The 21,343-nt window shown below is 48.7% G+C and overlaps 1 protein-coding gene across 1 annotated transcript in view; it reads left to right on the top strand.

The window, feature by feature from the left end:
- The window catches only part of LOC135391713 (uncharacterized), a 139,058-nt gene that overhangs the window by 104,270 nt on the left and 13,445 nt on the right, over positions 1 to 21,343 (top strand). The window contains exons 25-29 of the mRNA XM_064622112.1: positions 11,229 to 11,365; positions 13,108 to 13,314; positions 15,402 to 15,486; positions 18,295 to 18,395; positions 19,839 to 19,955. Of these exons, the coding sequence (XP_064478182.1) occupies positions 11,229 to 11,365; positions 13,108 to 13,314; positions 15,402 to 15,486; positions 18,295 to 18,395; positions 19,839 to 19,955 (647 nt within the window). The remainder of the gene's footprint in view (positions 1 to 11,228; positions 11,366 to 13,107; positions 13,315 to 15,401; positions 15,487 to 18,294; positions 18,396 to 19,838; positions 19,956 to 21,343) is intronic.

Below are 21,343 nucleotides of genomic sequence, written 5' to 3'. Positions count from 1 at the left end.
CATAAAGTGGGCTATGTGCGCAGTTATCTCCCCCCGAGTTTCCTTCACCATTAAGACATCGGAACAAATGCAAAACCTAAAGGGTATTCTTTGCGCTCTCAATACGGCGAGCATATCGTGAAAGTGACTCATTAAATATTGTCGCAAATCCTCTACTCCCTGATCGTGAACAGATGCCAATAGCGTGAATCTTTTGACGATACCTCTAAATGCGGCGTCAGTCTGGAAGAAGGGCAGGAAGGATGTATCCACGTCGGGGTGCGATCGCATCACGTGAGCAGACAGTGTAGGAGGTGCGCCGTCCCGAGAATCGTCGTCGTCCGATTCATCCTCGATATCGTGAGGATCAAAAAAGCAGAACACACACCGGGGCACTGAAAATAAACGCGGATCCGTAAGAAACGTGCAACAAGTAAAGGAGGGAATAACTTACTTGTGAAGCGAGTGAAAGCAGACTGTTCCTCCCCTGAGGCGATCGCGCGGCTTATAAACCGGCATCCACGCTACATGCGCCAACACGTCAGGGCTCGCTTGTTTCCACGCGGTCGTAAATCATGTGGCACCTCGAGGATGAGGCCGCGTTGGGGCCATCTGTTTATTATCAGAACGCGCGCGGCCGCAATGGTGAGCATTCACCGTCGAAGAAAATGTTGCGTTAAGGTAATGTAAATAGGTCTTCTCCGAGAAATTGGGTCACCTTGAGTCGGTTGCATGTTCCAACACGTTGGGGTCGCCTGTTTTATATCAAAATGCGCTTCATGGTCAAAATGAGTTTATACTATAGAACGGTGAGCTTTGTTTTATTCTCGGGGAAGTTGCGTCAAGGTAATGCAGGGGTGGAAGTGCTGCGCCATTTGCGCCATTCTGCGCCCCGCTGCTTTTCATGCGCAAACTTGAGCCGCAACATCAAAGCTGCGCCAAACTACCCCCGAGGTCCGTACCACTCTAGTAACACTGCCAAAAGGGAGCCACGAGCATCCATATCCAAATCCGCAACACGATCAACCCGTCCACAAAGCTCTCTTCATATCCAACAAAATCCAAAGTCAGCCAATCCGAGACAATTTAGTTTATTTTCATGTCGGTTAGGCCGCCGGTCAGGCTCGTTAGGCTTATCTCTGATGGGGTGCGCGGCAGCGGCACTTCCCCTTTTGCGGTTCTTGTTGCCTTTGTCGTCTTTTATGTGGTGCCGGCACACTGTGCAACGCTGAGCAAAAGTAACGATAGGCAAAAGTCACTCCTGACTTGTTTTTTTCTTCTTGTTTTTTGTCAGAATCACGTTACGAGGGCCCATGTACATTTCAGAAAAAAAACACGAAATTCAACGATGATATCTTCAAAATGATAGACTAAAATGGTGACCTCACTTCGTTGTGCTGCTAGCCTAGTGTAAAATAAACCGATGCTTACTGCACTTTATGCAGCGTGGGCATATCGTGCACGCTGGTGGTTCGCCTGTCACGCGTCATGCAGCACCAGAGAAACACGCGGACAAAGCAAAGAATCACAGACACAGAGAGTGGCGTTCTTCAAGTGCCGAAGCAAGGATTTAAACACTTTTGAGGCCAGAGCTAACGTACAGGAAAGTCACTATTTTCGTACTTTAGGTGATTGCGAACTCCGCCCCTTACACATGGGGAGACGTCGCAACGGAGATTTTCCCGACCATGTTTCCCCCATTCAGTGCGGAAGGAAGAAACTTTCGTACGTTGTTTCCCAAACTACTACAAATCATAGAAAGAGCGCCTGTAACGAGAAGAAACAGAACGGAGGACGCGGACTGCTGAGGCTGCCCAAAATGTCCATTCAATGTCCAGTCACTGGTCAGCCAAGGTGGCAAGTCAAAGGACATGGTGAAGGTAGAGAGCACAAGCGTTCTTCTGAAGGACACAAACGCAAAATTTCCAGAGTTTCTCCAGCGCATTCAAGAGATTGAGAGTAACCCGCGGAACAAGAAAAGGAGGGGATCAGACGAACGTTATACTCTCAGGGCTGCACGAGGAACATCAAACTATGGATAACTGTACCAACGTAAGCACTGCACATGGCACTCCTCAGGCAACACTGAAAGTACAACGTTCGTCTGATTGTGTATTGTGACTGCATTCAGGCAGTGCTGAAAGTTTCATTCTGTACTAGTTTCCACCAGGTGTCAACTAATCAAGCCAGCTGGTCAAAAAAATATGTACTAGTTTTCACCAGTGTGTGTGTACGTTTTAAATAGTCATGCAGACTAGTCAACGAAATATGTGTTAGTTTTCATGACTGTGTACGTTTTAACTAGTCATGCTAGCTAGTCTATAACATTTTGTACACTGATATTTTTATGTTTACATTAAGGAAATTGTTAGCTTCTCATGGTTCATGGTGTATCTGGCAGTATATGACAATGTGCGGATCTTCAATCTTCAAGGAACCAATCTGCGTACCAGACGTTTCTGCTCCAAATTCCGGAATATGTGCTCCAAAATGTCATTTTTCCTGCTCCATATCTGCTCCAGAAGCAGATTTTTGCTGCTCCAATTGTAGCTCCAAAAGTCCTGACACCACTTCCACCCCAGGTAATGTAACGAGAAATTGGGTCACCTTGAGACAAGCCCCAACACGACGGTGCCATCTGTTTAATATCAAAAACGCACTTCCACCCATCGTGGCGGGCCCTAGTGAAAAAAATGTTGCGTCAAGGTGATGTAACGAGAAACTAGGTCACCACGTAAATCATGTTTTCCGAGGCCACGCGTATTAAAACCAAAAGTAAACTGTTGTGCTTGATGAGACAAGTCTATCTGAAGGAAAATATCCCTATGAGCCCACCAGCTCATTGCCGAAACAAGCACCGAAAACAAAGGGTTCGCTTATGCAGTTTCCAAATGTCCTTCGCGCGCGCGTCATATATCACATGCTGTTCCCGTGTGATTGTGTAAACAGAATCGCACCACCCTTGCGCTCCTCCGGAGGTGCTTTATATAAAAGTCGCGATATATACAACTCATTTGAGGTCCGTGAAGCCGTCGGTCGACTCCTCGTGAAGCGCACAACGAGAAAGGTATGTTTCACTATTGTCTTCAAGATGAGGAAAGTTAGGTAATAGTTGTCCTCATTTTCAGTTCATTTGGCGTGCGTAGAAACTTGCACTGAGAGATATGTCATCTATTGTCGAGAAGCTGGATAAACTAAAGAAACCCGGTGATGGAGACATTCAGAAAATGAGCATTGTTCCAAACAATGAAAAGCTCGACGTGTTGGACTTACGCAAAGTGGACACTATCTATGGGGAGTCCGTGTACGTGGAACTCCTGATGGACAGCGATAAACGCGTAAAGGTGTACCTACCCAGTCGTTTTAGGCGACTCACGGATGAAGATTTGCAAGAAATGCGAGAATTACCAGATCTGAAACTAGAGAAGAAGGAGAGATTCAGGGATGGTAAAAGAGCCGCATCGCCCGACATCATCTTTACTCACGCGAAGAAGAAGTGACCGCAACGAAAGCCCGCGTCCCATATGTAATCAGCGGGAAAAATAAAAATACATGTATTTCTGATTTTAAATGTTGCGTTGTTGTGATGGATTAGGAAGATAGGCTGATATGATGGGACGCTCTATTGATAGAATGATATGATAGGGAGCTATAGCGCGTATTCATTGACTAAGAGAGTGTAGTTTGTGGGGGCTATAGAGAATAAAGGACACCAGGCGTTTTTAAGCGACAAACAACTTTTCTAGCAGCTTTATTGATTTTAGGTCATTAGCGGCGAGATTATCGGAAAACAGGGATACAATGCTCTTCAGTGATTTCCCTTTCGCCAACAATGTCGCCACAATACAACAGTACACACCACACATTGGAGAATACAGGCTTTGGATACAGACATCATTATATTCGTCGACGGTGAGGCGTTTCAGCTCGGGTTCGATGGGCGGCAATCCGAAGGAATCAAAGTAGATGAGGTCATCCTTCATTTTCGCGTACAAAATCCAGTGCTCCCCAGCTTGCTGTCGCCGATCGGTGTTCACCACGATCATACCCGGTCTATCCAGTGCGGGCAGACGATCGTCTCGAGCGTATACACCGCGGAAGAGTGCCGAAGTGTAATCGTTGTACTTCAGGAGTCTCTCGATATCTTGCTCGAACATCGCTAATCCAGTGTGACGTTCCTGTTCTTATCGATGGACATAATTCGCACACTCTCGGACAGTATCAATACGGTCGTGGGTTCGGCCAAGGCACGTCGGAACTTGAGTTGCAGACGAACGTTTCCACGCCTGATCGGTGACAGGTGGACGGAGGATTGATCCGGATCCAGGTCGTAGTACAGTAGGAACTTGTTTCCAACGTAGTGGTCGTATTCGTAGGAGACGTGCTTCTCACACAGCTGCTCCAGGAGGTTGAAGTAGCTTCGGTGGTTCAGGTTATTGTTGAAGTCGAACGTGTCTATTCGCTGCGTCCCGTTCACGGTGAGCGTCGCCGACTCAATGTCGCAGTTCACGAATCGGTACGGGTCCCGATTGAATGCTCCCTGGTAGGCTAGGGTGGGCACGAATGCGACCACCACCTTAGACGGTATCTTCTCAGGAAATAAATCTTCCAGGCATGCATCCAGGTTGCCAACTGGTAGCGAACGAATACGCGATTCACTTCCGGCCAGTGTGTAGAGAGCCTTGCGCTTCTGCAATTCCGTTTCGTGTCCGAGGAATAGGCTGGGAGACACGGTGATTTTCTTTATGTACAAAGTGGCACTCATGATTTCCAGTTTATGCGTGTGCTGCTCCTGATCGGTCTTCATAATGCGGAACGCGTCGGAGCCTTGATAAAAAACAAGCCTAATTTCCACTCCCGATATGAGTAGCTTAGGCTGCAGGAAAATGTCCGAGTTGATCTTGGAAACCAGATCGATGGTCTTGCCGCCGCGTGTGAGGTTGTATCGTTCGGCCGGTCCACGAGCGCGAATGTTGTTTTCCGTTTGACGCGCTTCTTCTTGCGTGTACAGACCTGCTTTATGCACGGTATTTTGCTCCGTGGTGCTGGCGTGAAGCAAAATATCCAAGTAGCTTCTATAGCTATATAAATCATTATTCGTAATCATGGTCTGATTCAAGAAGACGGCTACGTTCTTGAAAAGCGAGCTGGCGAACGCGTTGACGGGGTAGACCTCGTCGTAGGTCGTCCGATCGCCAGCCTGTGTTTCCGGTAGCGAACCATCGTCACGTACGATGCGGACTTTCGTCACTATGTACGCGGAGTTCAAATCGAGATAGTGGTGCCCCAAATTCGAAAGCTGGAACTCTATGACGGAGGATATGTCAGCGACCGGGTAGAATACCTCATATTCCCCCTTCAGTATATGCCACTGCGTTCCCGGCACGGAAAATAACTGTGTTTCCGACTTATCCAACAGAGGAGTGTCGGGATGTACGACGTTAATCGTGTCCATCTCGCAACTAAATTGTGGCCGCGCAACCAGCGTGATTTATGCCGTCGAAGACGTCCGGTTTTCTCCTCTTTCTTCGCACGCCCGCCCCTCCGAGGTCGCGGAGAATTTCACGGCCCGTATCTTTCGCCGATCTCTTAAGCGCACTTCGGAAAGAGTCTCCCTCCGACAGATTTTTGGCCACGCGCTTAGCGGCCGCAACAGCAGTCTTTTTTAAGTATGGCGATACGCGTTTAAAGAGTGGAATAGCGAAACGCCCGAGCTGAGAAAAGAAATTGCCTCCCCTCTGGTACAGGTGCGACCTGTATACCGTTGGAACGCCAAATCCGTAGATTGGTACCGCTTTAGTGTACATGCTTAAAGTGCAGCGTCAGCGTCGATCTACCGCGATTTTGTAGCGGTAGCTTGCGACCCGTGTCGTCGCGTATAGAGACGGTGATTGAGGAAATTTCGCGCTGCACTAACTTAAAATACTGAACGGGTAGAAAGCTGAAACTCAGTTGTTCTTTCGTTCTATCGTATACGAATGGAATTAATTTCAGTATCGGATGCCGACCGTTTCCCACTACGGAGGGCGTGACGAGATCCGTGTATATCATAAAACAGTTAATGGGAAGATCTATGGTCACTTCGTCGACACCCGTATCGTTTTCCGTAAATACGGTTTTCGCGCCGAAACCCAGTAGGTACGCAAAGTAATCGGATAATGTAAGCGACACGTTTTCCCGCAAGCTCAACGAACACTTCCTCGCCCACGCATCGTACGTGAGGGAAGCCTCCGGCTGCAGACGCTCATGGATGGCGCTCACGAGAGCTTCGGGTGTTTCGTAGTAATTCGGTGGAAGTGAAATGCGCCGACTTTCCGTCTCTTGAGTGTTTATGCGGTACGTCTTCACTATGGGATTACACGTGATGCGCTTTCGGGATCCTTCAACATGGATGTGCTTCACCTGAATGAGGTCCAGGAACTCGGTCGACAAGTTGAAATTCGTCGGGAGAGAAAGCGAGTAAGTGTTGTCTTTGTATTCCACCCGTGATTCTGTATCGTTCGTCGCTCTGAAGAATTCGTTGAATGTGTCGGTAATGAGCGATCGGGGTTCTAAAATTAGATCGTTATTGATCACTATCACCCGGCGAACTCGCATCATAACGGCTCTTTCCTCCGCGAGCGGTAACACGTTTGGGACGGCGCGTACTTTACCGCCCTCCCGGTGATCTCCATCGATGTCGACGATTCCAAAGGCGAGATGCAGCGGTCTGTCGATTAGTTTCGCCGAGCGCACGCGCGACGGTAGCTTAAACACGTAGTGATCTTCCTCGTAAGTCCACTCTATCCCATATTCGGGGAATATTTTATTCAATAGCGTGTCCGTGTCTTCGAACGTGAGCTGTTTTGTTTGCCACTTCTCCGTTGATAGCGTTATCAGGTTATCAGGCGCTTGGTTCACGTTCAGGAAGCTGTTGGGAATGGAAAATCCCTCTAGACCGACGACGTACGAATCATCCAGGTGTAGTGGCTTATCTAACGCGATCGTGAAATCATTCAGCGTGTTGGACGGGTACAGGTCCATGCTAGCGTTCGAGAGCAGATACACGTAAAATTCATTTTCTGACATCGCTGGCGGGCACCCAAGAATCGTGATCTTTGGCGTATCCAAACCAACGAACCAAGTAGTGCAATACCCCGTTAATTTTCTTCTTTCTAATCACAGCGGATATGAGTCGCTTATCGTACGAGGAAAGATGGTGGACGGGCTGCAGCTCCTGCTCGTAGAATGATCCCAGTATTTCTTTTCCCGTCGAATCTTTCACGTACACTACGGGCGGATCGGTCTTTCTCGTTCGCGACACCTCGAACACTTCGGCCGTCCACCTTTGATCGTAGCTTTTGGCGAACACACCGCGATCTAACGCGAGCCTCACCTGGTCCCCTGATTTATACTTGCTCTCGCGCGGGGTCGTCTTACGATTCAATCTGTTGAACAGAGCTACTTCATTTCCGGCGTTCACGTTTTTCGGCTTTTCGCCCGTGACGGAGTGTACCGAGTCGTTATAGTCGGCCACTATCTTCGGCAGCGCGTTGATATAATTAAACTTCCCCGTACTAGTGAAATGCCTGGCTATTCTTTCTCTAATTGTTCTCTGCACGCGTTCACAGGAGGCGGCTTTCATTCCGCTTTGTGTGCTATAGTGATTTAGTAGCGACTGAAAGTACTGACGAACGGGGGAACCCCAAAATTCGCTCCCGCGATCAGTGAGCAAATTCTTCGGAATTCCATGACGGAAAACTCGTTGGAAGGCTTTCTTTACGTCTTGCGGGCGCTTTGTGCGAATGGGGACTATGTACAGGTACCTCGATAGCGTATCTATGACCGTTAGGATGTACCTGAAGCCCTTGTTAAATTTCTGATATTTGCGCATATCCAGAAGGTCTGCCTGATATAAATCCCGCACGTGAGTTGCGATGATGGAGCGTCGCTTAAATTTTTTCTTCACTGGCTTGTGAAGGGTGTAAGCATCTTCTTTTTTCAGCTGTTCCACGGCTTCTGCGCGCGTGAGCTTGTGATACCGTCGGTACCGATCCACTCCACCTAACCCTTTCTCCTTGATCTTTCTATAGGGCCCCATATTTGCTCCAGCGAGCAATGCGGTGTATTTTCAGAGCGCTTATAATTTTCGATACTTTTTTGTACCAGCAGGGTTTCTTGATGAGCGCGCTACGACGTGCTAAGTAGCTCACGAGAGCCACAATGTTTGAGCGATTGATTCGCTTCCCTCTATATACTAGCACATTATCCGCCTGCCAGGTGAAAACTTTCTTCAATTCTTTTAGCACAGATTTCGCGCGTGCTTTATCAACGCCGGAGGGTAGAAGATTAAAATCGAATGGGTTGGGTTCCGGTTCGGGCTCCGAACGGACAGGTTCCAGAGGAGGAGGAGGAGGAGGAGGAGGATGATAGTGAGCTCGCTTCAGCAAGTAATAGAGGGCTTCCAGTATTTTGCCCACTTTTACATCGTCCGATTCGTTAGATTTCAGAACTTCACCTATTTCTATTCTATGAGCCATGACCGATGGCTTTGGATATCGCTCGCCCGGCGACTCCCGCCACGAGACTTGATAGCCCTGAGAGGAGCAGTGGAAGTATGGGAATGAGACCACCTCGTTGTCCCCTAATATATTTCTTCAACTGCCGGGGGCACTTATGAAGTGACTTGTAGGCGAGGAAGCGGAGGATTTTTTTGTGTTTCTTCAGGTTTTTATGAAGTTCCGTCGAAAGTGGGATATTTCCGCGTAGAATGTTCAGACAGATTTCCGAAAGGATTCGAATGTCGTCGCAGCTGAGCTCTTTAAGTAACTCTGCGCGGTGCGTCGGTTTGCTGGCGGCCAATACTTTGAGGAGCGTGAGATGTCTTCTAAGATCGGCCGTCATTTCGCGGGCGTAAACAGGAACTGCCGGTCGTGCGGTAAAATACCCGTTCGCAGGCTACGAGAGGGAGGTGTTTGCGCGTGCAGATCCACAACTAAATAACCGTGCGCCTTCTCCGTCGCCTGGTTATATGCGTCGAGAAAATAGGAGAGCCCCTGTTTCCCGAATACCTGACGTCCGAAGGTTTCGATCTGTTGTACGGACCGCGCGTTCCGGAACAATACGATATAACTGGCGTTCAGCGATATCGTTCGAAAAGCGGCATTGTGATAGAACAAGGCTTGTGTGATCAGGATCACGGACGCATTCTTATGGTGGCTACCACGTACAAACAGCGACTCTACCTCCGATAGAACCCCCTTTTCCGTGATTTGATCGTCAATAACTATGAGAGTGGGATATCGCTCATTCCAATCTGCGGGTATCCTGTCCATAAACTCCACACCGTCGAAATCCTTTTCCCAGCCGGCTGCATACTTTCGTACGTAGAGTATCTTCTGCGGTGGAATGCTAAATAATTCGGGATGTCTCATTATATTCTGCGTGAGCACCGTCTTCCCACACATGGACGCGCCGGAGATGAGAATTCGAGCAGGGTGCTGGAACTGCATGCGCATCGTGGAATAACTCGAGCAGACTGTGTAGCGAGGTGTGATGCATCTTTATTTTCATCCATAGCTCCTAGCGCGATTGATGATCGTCTCCAGGACTCTTATTTCTTCCTGACATAGTTCCTGAAGCTCGCGCAGTGATTGCTCCCTGTAAGCCGACAGGTACTCGTCCAAGATTTCGCGTATGATTTCCCGCAACTTGTTTGCGGTGATACGGGAGCACAATATGTGGCAGCACATCTCGACGAAGTTCTTTCGCTCGTGTGACGCCTCGAAGCGGAACAGCGCGGAGTTGATGCACCTGAGTCGCGCCGTCTGGTGGCATGAGGTAAGTTTGGACGTCTGAGATAGAGACGTTGGGTTAGAACCATCTGAAGCCGCCGGCGAGCGACCCGCGCACCATCTGGCGGCGGCCACCCGCTAGCCCGGGTAAGTTTGAGGCCGCAGCGGGGGCGTCCGGCGGCGGCGGCTGCGGCCGCGGCCAATCAGAAGTCTGGGGAGAGTGATCAGTAGGCTTAGAATGGACCAATCAGCGGAGCCGGTTAATTAGCATAAAGGGGCGGAGCTGTGCTCAGCGATACGCGTGCACCAATCAGCGTGTGAAGTGGGGGCAGAGCCGAGTAATTAGCATAAGGGGGGCGGAGCTACAGTCAACCAATCAACGATCAGTCAAGGCTTAGCACGGGCCGCTCAGTGTGAACTGGGCGGAGCCAAGCCAACTAATTAGCATAAAGGAGTGGATCTACGGTCAGCCATTCAAAGATCAGTTGGGGGCGCGGTGGCCAATGAACGTGAAGTGGGCGGGGCTAATGGCGGCCAATCAGATGGCTTTGGATTTGGCTCGTGCTTGGATTACAAGTGGATTGTGTTGGCTTAGAACTGGATTGTGTTGGCTTAGAATCGGCCATCTTGGATTAGAAAAAGGATGTCGTTATAGCGCACGGTTCTTATGCCGCATGGTTCTTATACGGGCACCGTTATTAAGCCGTATTAAACTATACTACTCACGAGTACAAAATAGACAGGAAATAACATGTATGTGACGGGATTTCACACAAAAAACGTAAGGAACTCAATCACGAGGGGTTTCTGCAGCGATCCGTGGCAAAATTTTAGCGAAGCAGCAAGGGAAGCGCTCACAAACAGCAAAACTTGTCACAGCTTACATGCATTCATATGGGCTGTAATCGCTCTTTTGAGCACCGCAATATGGCGGCCGGTGGTCGTACCCTTTCCCGCGATACCCTCACCCATCCGCTATCCAGCCTTTATACATAGAGATCAGTGGATGTGACACGCTTATTCAGACCATGATTCTGACCTTACACACTCATCCTGTTGTTCTGTATGGTGGTGCCACCTGTGTACGGAGAAATGAAAATGAGGCGCACACAGGAGAAAATAGCGGCTTTTGAGTGAGATAGGCCATAGAAAATGCACAGAGTGAGATTTTGCTTGATTTTTAATTTTTCTTCTGGAGGACCATAGCGCTCACAAAAATTCCAACAAAACTTGAGACAAATGGCTACCAGTCTGCGAAGTTTGGGGTTGGCTAAACCCTGTCTTCTATTTTTACGATCGAAACTTCTATTTTTACGATTTTTACATCGAAATGTGTAACGTTTGCTAGACTAACTCTGTAGAAATTCCATATGCTGTAACAACAACCACAACAACTTTATTTGGATGATGATGATGATGATGATTGCGCACTGCTATACTTACATATTTGAGCTCTCTTCTTCTTCTTCTTTTCAGCTGCATCCTTTCTGTTGTGCAGCGAACAGGTAATCGAAGGTCTGGAGACGCAACTGTCCATCCGGGGCCTTACGAGATCAATGACTTTTGCCCTGCTCCAAAAATTGGTTGCTATTCAGCTGCGCACGAACATCAATGTAAGTTACAGCGCCGTGGTTACACCTGTGCCACCATGCCAAAGTGCCACCATGCAACGGCGCCTCCAAAATGGTATGAGTCGCGTCGGGCGAACTTGGATTCACGGTTTGGGTATTATTATGATTATGGGTATCGTTAGTCCAGCATATTTTGGTAATGCATATGTTAGCTTCCAGTTTGCACTGAGGAATGGAACCCTCGTAGGGCCCTCTTGTTGCATCAGCGAGACTGTGCCTTCTTTCTCTGGAACCTGAATGCCTTGCTACTGAAACGATATATGAAAAAGTGAATGTGGAATCAGGGAGAACCACGGAACAGGATAAGAAGCGAATCTGGTGGATATTTTTGTCCCTGTAGTAGAAGAGCGTTTTCTCCCTTGCCCTTAAAGGGGTTATGACACTTCGATGGATGTGGTTCATTACTTCATGCACACGCTGTATTGCACACTGAAGTGTTGAGGGGAAAGGTATTATTTTTCTGCGCGTCGTACTTGGCGAGATATAAACACTCGAACGCGCATACCCATCAATCCCTGACATCAGAGTTCCGGTCATTCTCACTGGTAGTCGTAAGCACGTGACCTTTCTCGTGTCTCCTCACTGGCGGAAACGCCTGCCGTGATGTCAGAGTCGCGTAAGTTTAGGTATTCGTGGTTCTTGGTTGTGTACGGCGTCTATTGCCCCCTTGGCTGTTATACTATTAATGCACGTTCACATCGATAAAAATACTTGGATTTTACATTTGTAAGGAATAACTTGAGACGAAGTGTCGCAACGTCTTTAAAGGAGCATGGATGAGCTCGAAAAAAACATGTCAGGCAAAGTAAAAATTATGCTTACAACTCCTGAGAGACATATTCCCACAAAATAGTAGAAGTGCAGCGAGCAATCCTGACGCGCAAGAGAGTTTTCAATCTCGCGCGTCAGAAAAGCTCCTTCCCTCTGCTGGCAGTATGTGACGTCACGTCAGTTGCCTAATAGCGAGGCGCGCACCTTCGTTTTTCTTTCTTTCTTTGCTTCCTTCTCCCCTCTTTCTGTGGTTGTATTTTCCGTCGTCCGTCCCGAGTCTCAAGCAGACCTGCCGACTGTAGCAGACTATTCTGTGCAGCCAATAAAAGTGCTTGGCTGATCTGACGTCACAACACGGCAGAAGGAGCTGGGAGTGATCGCCGCCGCTGCGCGCACTACTGATTTTCTCAGGAAATCTGGGCTTCGCAAAGTAAATATTTTGCGGTGACACTTCCTGAAGGTAGTGCCCGTTCATGTCAATCAATAAAAAATATATCGTCGAGGTTCCTTCCATGATTGTTTAGATGTGAGGGTGAGAAAGCTGCCAAAGTGCTATCTGCGGGAGGAAAGGGTTTAACTTTTCTTCTATTGTCTCTTCAATGTAAAACATCTTGCTTCAGGGGGCAGTGTGGCAGATCTTTTTCTCTCTTACATTTAAAGGAAAGGGAAAAAGCGCTCGTAGCGCTACTTCTTCGATGAAACACCTGATGTCATGTCACCATCATGTGCCCGTTGTTTATCCCGTAAAATAACTCCATACATGAAAGGGTAATGACGTCCAGATCCCCACTGGCTGAAAGCCGAAAGGGGGGCGACCGCCTTCCAACGCCTATGTATAAGCGACCCGAGTGCAATGCGTACTCTATGAAGAATTTCTTTCATGTCATCCATGCATCCTCGTGGCTTCGATGGTGTTGCTGGAGTGCGATTCTCACATTCACTTTCCCTTTCAGAGCTCTAGGAAGTTCGTGTTGAACTGGCAGACAACTACGGCAGAGTTGCAGAGCGCGCACACAGCTACGGCTCTACCCGTCATTCATCTCTTGACAGCCATTTTTAAGGCGGAACTCTGGGACGGAACCTGCGTCAGGTTTTCGGCAACTCCTGCGCTGAGCGACTACAGCACCCTTCTCTACATACTGAGCAATCACGTCGTTAGGGTGCGTTGATAGCGTACCGCTTTATCGAGCACGTGTATATCTTCAACGTTCGAGGAGCGTGACTGCACGTCACTGTTCCCGTTAAGCAGCGGCTCTGGAGGGTGCGCTCCTTCCACTCTGTCCCTCTCGCTCCGGAGTCTCTGCTAAACGGCCCTTTAAGCCATGAGAGCGTTGCGTGTGCAATGCGCCTCTATACACTCTCAGAAAAAAAGGGTGGAGTAGTTACACCATTTAGGAGGTAATAGTTGTCGCATATGTTGTGACTAAAAGGTTGCAAGGTTCTACCTGCTACCTACGAAGGATAGGGCTACCGCTTCGGGCTCAATTGCTTGCACGCGTTACGAGCTAACGAGGGGCGGGGCACTCGTCGAGAAGGGCACGTGATAAAACACGTGCACGGCGCTCTTCGCACGATACGTGAAGGCCGTGGTATACGTCACGCGCAATGTGTCACGTGCCCATCTTTTAAAATTTCCCGCCAGCCTTTTTGAATTTCCCGCCACCGGTTAGCCCGTAACGACGATGATGCGATTAAGCGAGGGGGGTGTACGCCTTTTTGTAGAAATTTGGATATACGATAATTGCTTTTACCACCCTTTTACACCCTTCATCAGACGCTATGTTGACCTAGGTGGTAACTGTAGAAGTTACCGCCTTTTCACACCCTTTTTTCGGTGTGATAGGCATCTGGGTGTCACTGAATGGCCTTTTCGGTAGAGAAGTATTCCGATCCGGCAGCCTGCAGGTGGGTCCAACCGAAGAGTAGGGTGGAGATCGCGAGAAGCAGTCCGACATTCAGGTAGGAGTGCAGGAGCGCCACACTCAGCAAAAGGAGACGTCCCGTTTAGTAAAAAAGGAACGCGCTGCGTGCGCTCCGGAGCTGCTTGTGTGTCCGAAAAATTAGGCTTACGTAATACAAAATCGCGAACGTTGGCAAAACAAAAGGTGTAATGTCGTAATGGGTGTTGTACATCTGAAAGCGCCTTGCGAATACTACCAGGATCGAACCGCAACACCAGCTGTGCTTCCCTGGTTTTCCCGGAACACTTTCACAACTGATGCTGGCACAGTTACCCGTTAAGTTGCATAAGACGCGCGACCCCATGTCTCCTTGTCCTTTCTAATGTATTCTCATAACCACAGCTGCTTTGGCTGTACTAAAACGGGGAACCACGATGAAGTTAGTCATGTCAAGTACAGTAATTAAAAATTATTACATTGTATTAATATATTTAACTCAAACATTTATGTCTGGCTTATCCGGAAGGCTCGCTACTCACCTTCTATTATCCGGGTAGCGAATTTCTAGATAAGCAAATCAGGTACGGCCGTCTGTGCGGCTTCGTTGTTCCCAGACGTCACTTGGAGCGGAGTAGCGCCGGAAAAGACACGGACACAGAGCAGAACAAACTAGGGCTTTCTTTCAACGCTTTTGCAAAGAATACATAACACAAATAGGCCTATTTGTGTTATGTCTTCTTTGCAAAAGTGTTGAAAGAAAACGCTAGTTTGTTCTCCTCTGTGCCCGGCGCTACTCTGCCACAAGTATGTTCCAACATGCCCAACGTCTCACCTTGTTGAAGGTCACTTGGAGGACGCCGGAGGCCTGTTCTCTGCGCCGTCCGAGCAGCCACTCCTTGCGCGACTGACGACGGCGGACGGCAGCGATCAACCAATCCAAGCAAAGAACAAGACTATAGGGTCCGTGGCGCCATACTCGTAGCGCGCGTGGAGGAAGTCTCGCTTCCCTCGCCCTCATCGGCTTATCTCGAGCTCGAGAGTACGGCAAACCTTGATGTGGACACTCTCGCCGTTCTCCGTTCGCGGCTCCCCACTGTGAGAGTTCACGCTCGGCAGTGAGAGCGTAGCTTAAGCCTCTCTATTAGTAGAAAAAAAAAAGTTTTCTACCACATGCTATTTTAGAATTTGCTTAGAAAACTCTGAATTTTCTAGGTTTTTCCCACAATCCAGCACTGTACGCTCCACCTTTCTTCACGTCAACCAACCATGGGTTCTAGGACAACGTTCTGCCGTCTTATAATAAAGCACCCCCTGTATCTGACATAATATTTATGGTTATATTTCAGAAGAACACGCTATTGGAAGAAGCAGCAGTGGAGTGTCTAGAGACATTGTTCGAATTTTTTACTGCTTCAGACGAAAATGAACTGGGTAAGCACTGCGTTCCACCTAGTGTACGGGAGTGCACCTGAAAACGTGCCAGTTGCGTAATTCACATTTTTCCTGTGAGGTAAAAAAAGAGAGAGAGAGAGAGTTGCTGTGCATAACCGACTTTAAAAGAACAGTCTGCCCCTCCCACTGACTTTGAGATTAGACTTTTATTCGAATTTAAGTTACGTGAATATGACACATACAAAATTTCATCTTGTGGGGAGAGAAATAAACGGCGTGCACACATCCCGTTTTGTTTTTTCCGTAAGCGTGAGCGACCGCACCTTGGTTGACGTCGTAAGGTGCTGGACCTGGACAAAGGTGTTGAAGGCTGTTTTGTGGTGTCGTAAAACGCAACGGGGACGTTTTGTCGCGAACGGATCATCTGACTATTTGGCGGAACAAAAACCGGACATTGACGTGACACCTGACAGTGACGTCACCAAAGGGAAGGCCACGCTTTACACAGTGACTGTGGGCATTTTGGGCTCCCTATTCTCTCGCACCCTATTCTAAAACTTTATATTATGCCGCAATGTTGGAGGCGAGTTAAAGCCTGAGCCGCACTATTGCGTTTCAATACGTCCGTCCGTCAGCGTTTCTGATGGACGGACTCATCCGCACTTTTGCGACGCTGCTTTACGAGAAACAGCTTACAGCCGACTACATGGAGTCAAGTAAAAGAAGATAAGAGCGCGCAGCGGCACAGTTACCGGGGCAACAACCTGCATTTCTTGCGTCGCTCCATCCAAAAATTGAACTCGGCGAACCTACGCGTCCGTCGCTTTCGAAGGGGGCTTGCATCGGTTCGCAGACGGACGCAACACTGACAGACGCATTGAAACGCAATAGCGCGGACCAGGCTTAAGACCGGTTCACACTGCCGCGCGATTTACGCTTGCGTCGAAAGCTTGCGTTTACGCGCTTTTCATCGCGGAACGGGTTCACGTTGCCGTTCCCAGAGTCCCCATTCACATCATTGCGTTGTAGCGTTGCGTTCCTCCAATGAACGAGCGCCGTACACAACGCACCCCCTAGGGAGAAAGGGGAACCGACGCAGTTCTCATGTGCCGCACACAGTGGCACGCGCTATATCCTCTCCTCCTATTGGGCACTTGATTTGCGGTGCAAGCGTCGAGAAAGTTGATGTTGGTTCTACTCCCTCCATTCCGCTTACGTACTGCGTTTGCGGGGAGTGAGGCTTTGTTGCCATGGCGACGATTTGCCGTAAGCAGAAGCGCAACCGTAAACTCAGCAGTGTGAACCCTTTTGACTGGTTTAGCACTAAGTGGGTCGGTTGAAACTGAGGTTTTGTATCTTGGTGCAATAAATCAGGTTGAAAGTTTCGGCTAAAGTTGTGTCCGTCCCTGTCCTTGTATTCGTGCCGCCGACAGATCTAGACTGGTTCACATTGTTGCGTTTAACGCTTGCATGCCAGCGGTTTGTGTTTACCCGCATTTCCTCACAGAACGGGCTCACGCTTTCGTACAAGTCGCCTCGTTCACAGTTATGGCCATTGCATTCCTCCAATGAATTCTTTCTCCGCTTCTCTGCTCGAAGCAGCGCACCTCTAGCGGCGCGCATGCGCGCATTTCTCGGGTTCCACTGGGCAGATGAATTTCGCTCGCGTTCTTTGCGTCGACAAAGTTTAAAGGGGCACTAAAATGCAAGGACAACTTGCTCTCAAATGAAAGTCCGCGTTTCAGTTGGTACAATTCAAACAAAAATAGTTCACACAACGCTACCGTTTAGAAGAAAAACGCAATGAGAACAGAGCCGTCTTTGGCGGCAACGAATGGTATCCCCAGGAGGCAAAGATTGGTGGCATCCAATGAGACAGCGGGAGAAGCGCGCGCATACCTATCGTGGGCGTGTGAATTTGGAAGGGGTCCGATCGTAGTCTTCCGTATTTGAGCGGCATGATACGCACTGCTGCCATTTTCATTTCTCTTTTTCTTTCTTTCTTTTCAATACCGGTTCACTGAATTGCAGCTCACAACAGTTCTCGCGAACGCAACATTTACTGACAACAACATTTATCTTCACGTCCTTCGGAAAGCGACGTCAGTCCGGTTCTCAACGCGCACTATGTTTTTCGCCGGGACTGCTCCATGGCATGGCACGCGCGTGCACGCGCAGCATGGACTAAAAACACCGATGCACGAGCTGAAACGACGTTCACTGCTTAGCGCCGAAGCAAGAAAGAGTCCGGTATAATTTCGATTGTAGCTCCGTAACGGAATCAAAGTTTAGAATTATGATAACACGTACGAAATTAACATAGCGTGTAACGTAATTTGAAGTGAACTTGTTTTTGCATTTTAGTGCCCATTAAGTTGGCTCAAGCGCTTGCGATGCGTCGGCGAGGTGGCCTTGTGGGGAGCGTCCAGTGATTTATCCAGACACCCCCAAATGTTCAATGACACTCCCCTAACTTTTTCACCACTTTTTCACCAGTGTACACCCTACAGGGGGTGCCCTTGTGAATGCAGCTTTAGACACACGTCGGTAATGATATCTTAAGCTGTATACAGCTTATGATGACGTAACTGTAATAATGACCCCCACCCCCAATTTTTTTCCAATGTCCCCCCAATTTTTTCCAACACCCCTCCGTGCTTGGGATTGTGGATAAACCACTGGGAGCGTCTCTCCGCTTCCATGGCAAGTTGGCAAAGAACTGCTGCGAGCGCACGTAACATGTAAGCGCAAGCGTAAACGCAGCAATGTGAACCAACATTTGGATTCAATCATGACATGTCTTCAACCGCGGTCTGAATAACCCTCTGCTTGGCTTCTTTCTTTCAGCCAACGAATTTCCGGCATACCCTTGGCTTGGACTGGCTGTAGAATGTCGTCTGTCAGACTCGCAGGTCGCGGACGAAGTGACCTTGCGCGTCATGCTATTGGTACGTCTGCGTGTCTAATGGCGAATTCTACTGGTCGCTCTGAAACGAGCGCTCAAATCTGCTAACGAGAATTCGGCACGGAGAGACCCAATCGAAATCTACCAGCGGAAAACAGTTGCCCTCGAGTAAACAAAACCTGATAGCGTGAACGACGTGGTGGGTGGTAGCCATTAACTTTCCACCAATCACGACGTACTTTCAGGAGCCGTAGCTACACTCTTAAAAATGAACTTCACCGCATAGCACGCTACTAGCCAACCATCATCTAGAATGATATCGTTGCCTCTCCTGATTTGTTGAAAACGGGAGGCGTACGCCTTTTTGTGACACTTATGCGGTTCATAATTGTCACAAAAAAGGCGTACGCCTCCCGTTTTCAACAAATCAGGGCAGATAATGTTATCATTCGAGATGATGGTTGGCTAGGAGCGTGCTATGCGGTGAAGTCCATTTTTAAGAGTGTATGGTCCCGCAAAATAGCCACAAAAATCGTGTGTTGGCAATCGTCTGCGTTGATTGGCTGAAGCAGACAACATCGCGACATCCACGTGGCGAAAGAGTGAGAGGAGGCATTAAGCAGACAAGTAGTGTCCGTTTATTCAGCTCGCGCTACCCGCGAGTCGGAGTGATGGCGTACGAGAGTCATCGTACATCATCGACTCCAACGACCCGCATCGATTGAGAGGAGAGTCGCTGGGAGTCGACCCTCCGGCACCTCTAGTGTTGAATCCTCGAATTTTAGAACAGGTGTCACTGCTGCCATGGGAATTATGTCACGAGAGCCACACCCCGGCACTTTCGCCACTCTCGAGTTGCTCGAGTCCAACTTATATAGGTGGTGTCGCTTCCAACTAAGAGCTTTGTGGTCGATGCGTACATCCGGCAAACTCAGCGAATAGCTAGTCCCCAACTAGAGTCACTAAATAGGAACACTGAGCCACGCGGGCGAGCGAGCCCGCCATCTTGAGTTAGGCGCGGCTGCGTCGCCTAGCAATGGGATGCCAATCTCCCCCTTCTCCAGTGGGGAACAACGCGTAATCGAGCCAGCTCGCAAAGCAGGAAATCAGTCTTGCATGCAGGTGACTCAACATGGACGGCCAGTTCTTGGAAGGAGAAATCACGTGACACGATCGTCCCAATCGCCGACACCGAACGGTGGCTGCGGCGCGCAAAAGGAATGCGATACTCTGTACCCAACACTGTTGCTTTGCCTCGCAAAACGCGGAAATGATGGCCCGGACACCATGCAAGAAGGAACTATTCCCTTCTTGCATGGTGTCCCGGCCGAATTCCAGGTTTCTCGGCGGAGCAAGAAGGAGCGCTCCGTCGTGGAGCGAATTGATCTGAAACGGCCAGCGAACGACGCCAACCGCTCCGCGGATCGGCCATAGTAGAATTCGCCATGCGTCCGTGTGATAGGGTTCTTATTCGGCCATGTCCTAGGTATTCCAAGGACCCCACGTCAACCCTGCCGTTGAGGGGGCGATTCCAACGGTCGTCGACGCCGTCTGCCAAAGGGACACTTCCAGCCCAGCCCTTGCTGCCAGGGTTGCTGCGAGAGTGAGTATGAGTGAAAATTTGCGTAGCGATTGATATGGTGACTGGCGTGAAGAGGGTCACAGAGAGGGCGGTGGAAGAATTGTGGTGATATATTCTTCCCGTTCTGCAAGAACATAACGGACATTCCTAAACTGTTGACACTCTGTCTTTGTAGATATGCGTTAAGTTCCGCAGTGCACAGAGTATCGTTATACAGGCGAATACGTCAAGAAAGCGTAGGGTGAGGGCGGGGTGTTCCTTGCTGTTGTGGGTCTCCAACTCTGTTTGAAGTATTTATGAATCAGATAGATTGCTAATGCCATCTGTGGAGAAGTGTTGCACTGAGCCTCCGAAGCCCGTGGGTCAATATTACGCAGATAACTTAAAGTGCCACTCCAGACTCGGGAAAACAACGTTTATTTTATGTAGTCCATGAAAAGAAGGTGCCTCAAGGATTCTGTACGCGAAGTTTCAATCCTATTTACGAACGCTGTGCCCACTGATCTCGATTGTAAAAGGCTGGATCGCGGATAGGGAGCGCGAGCGTGAAGAAACCGGCCGCCATCTTACTGTACCCACAACAGTCGCCGCAGCGATCATGGCAACTTCTTGCAATTACGGTCGTACCACCGTACTGGCAAGGTTACAGGGCCTAAATTTATATAGGTGAGTCACTCTTTATCGAGGAATAAATAGACGTCCATTCTGTATATTTAGTTGACCATTATGAAGTGTTTTTTTGCCCAAAACGAGCACTGGATGCAGGTTGCTTGATCGCTCTTCCGACGTTCAATCGAGCACACTTGCATCTTACCCGGCGGCAAATACAGTTTGAGTGCATAACATGCTTGAGAGAACATGTTACACTACACAGGTAGTGTTGTCATCAATATATGTGCGAGCACTCGAGCGCTTTTTTGCATACATCTAACATGGTACACGGTGTTCCCTGCGGAAGCAAGTGCCACATTCATTTCTTTGAATTACCCTCACGCACAAGTTCGGTATTACGTCATAATGAGACCACGATTGTCACCTTTTTTCATGTATTGGTATAGTTTCGTGCCTTGGTTTGATTTGTGACAAAGAATCCTACGTAACGGTGGTGTGGCGCGATTTGAATAACGCCTTTGTGTCTGAGCTGTATCGTCAGCTTGTTACGATAGTAATAATTTGTAGCGCTGTCGTGCTATTTGTAGCAGTTTTTAAGGCAAAAGTGGTCTCTCAATACAGGTTTCGTCATGAGGGCTACCCAGTGAATAATCTGTGCAGAGTGATACGGCTGGGTGTACAGGTAAGTATCACATTCCTCATTCACTGGTTTCTACTTTACAGGAAGGAACAACCTCAGTGCACACACTGTGTTTAGCCTCTCTCAGTTTTGCATATTTTCTTACATGTTCACATCA

Source organism: Ornithodoros turicata, chromosome 4 (assembly GCF_037126465.1).
Source record: "Ornithodoros turicata isolate Travis chromosome 4, ASM3712646v1, whole genome shotgun sequence".
NCBI classification, from domain to species: domain Eukaryota; kingdom Metazoa; phylum Arthropoda; class Arachnida; order Ixodida; family Argasidae; genus Ornithodoros; species Ornithodoros turicata.
Note: the sequence above shows the minus strand (reverse complement) of the source record. Positions and strands in the feature narration are given on the sequence as shown.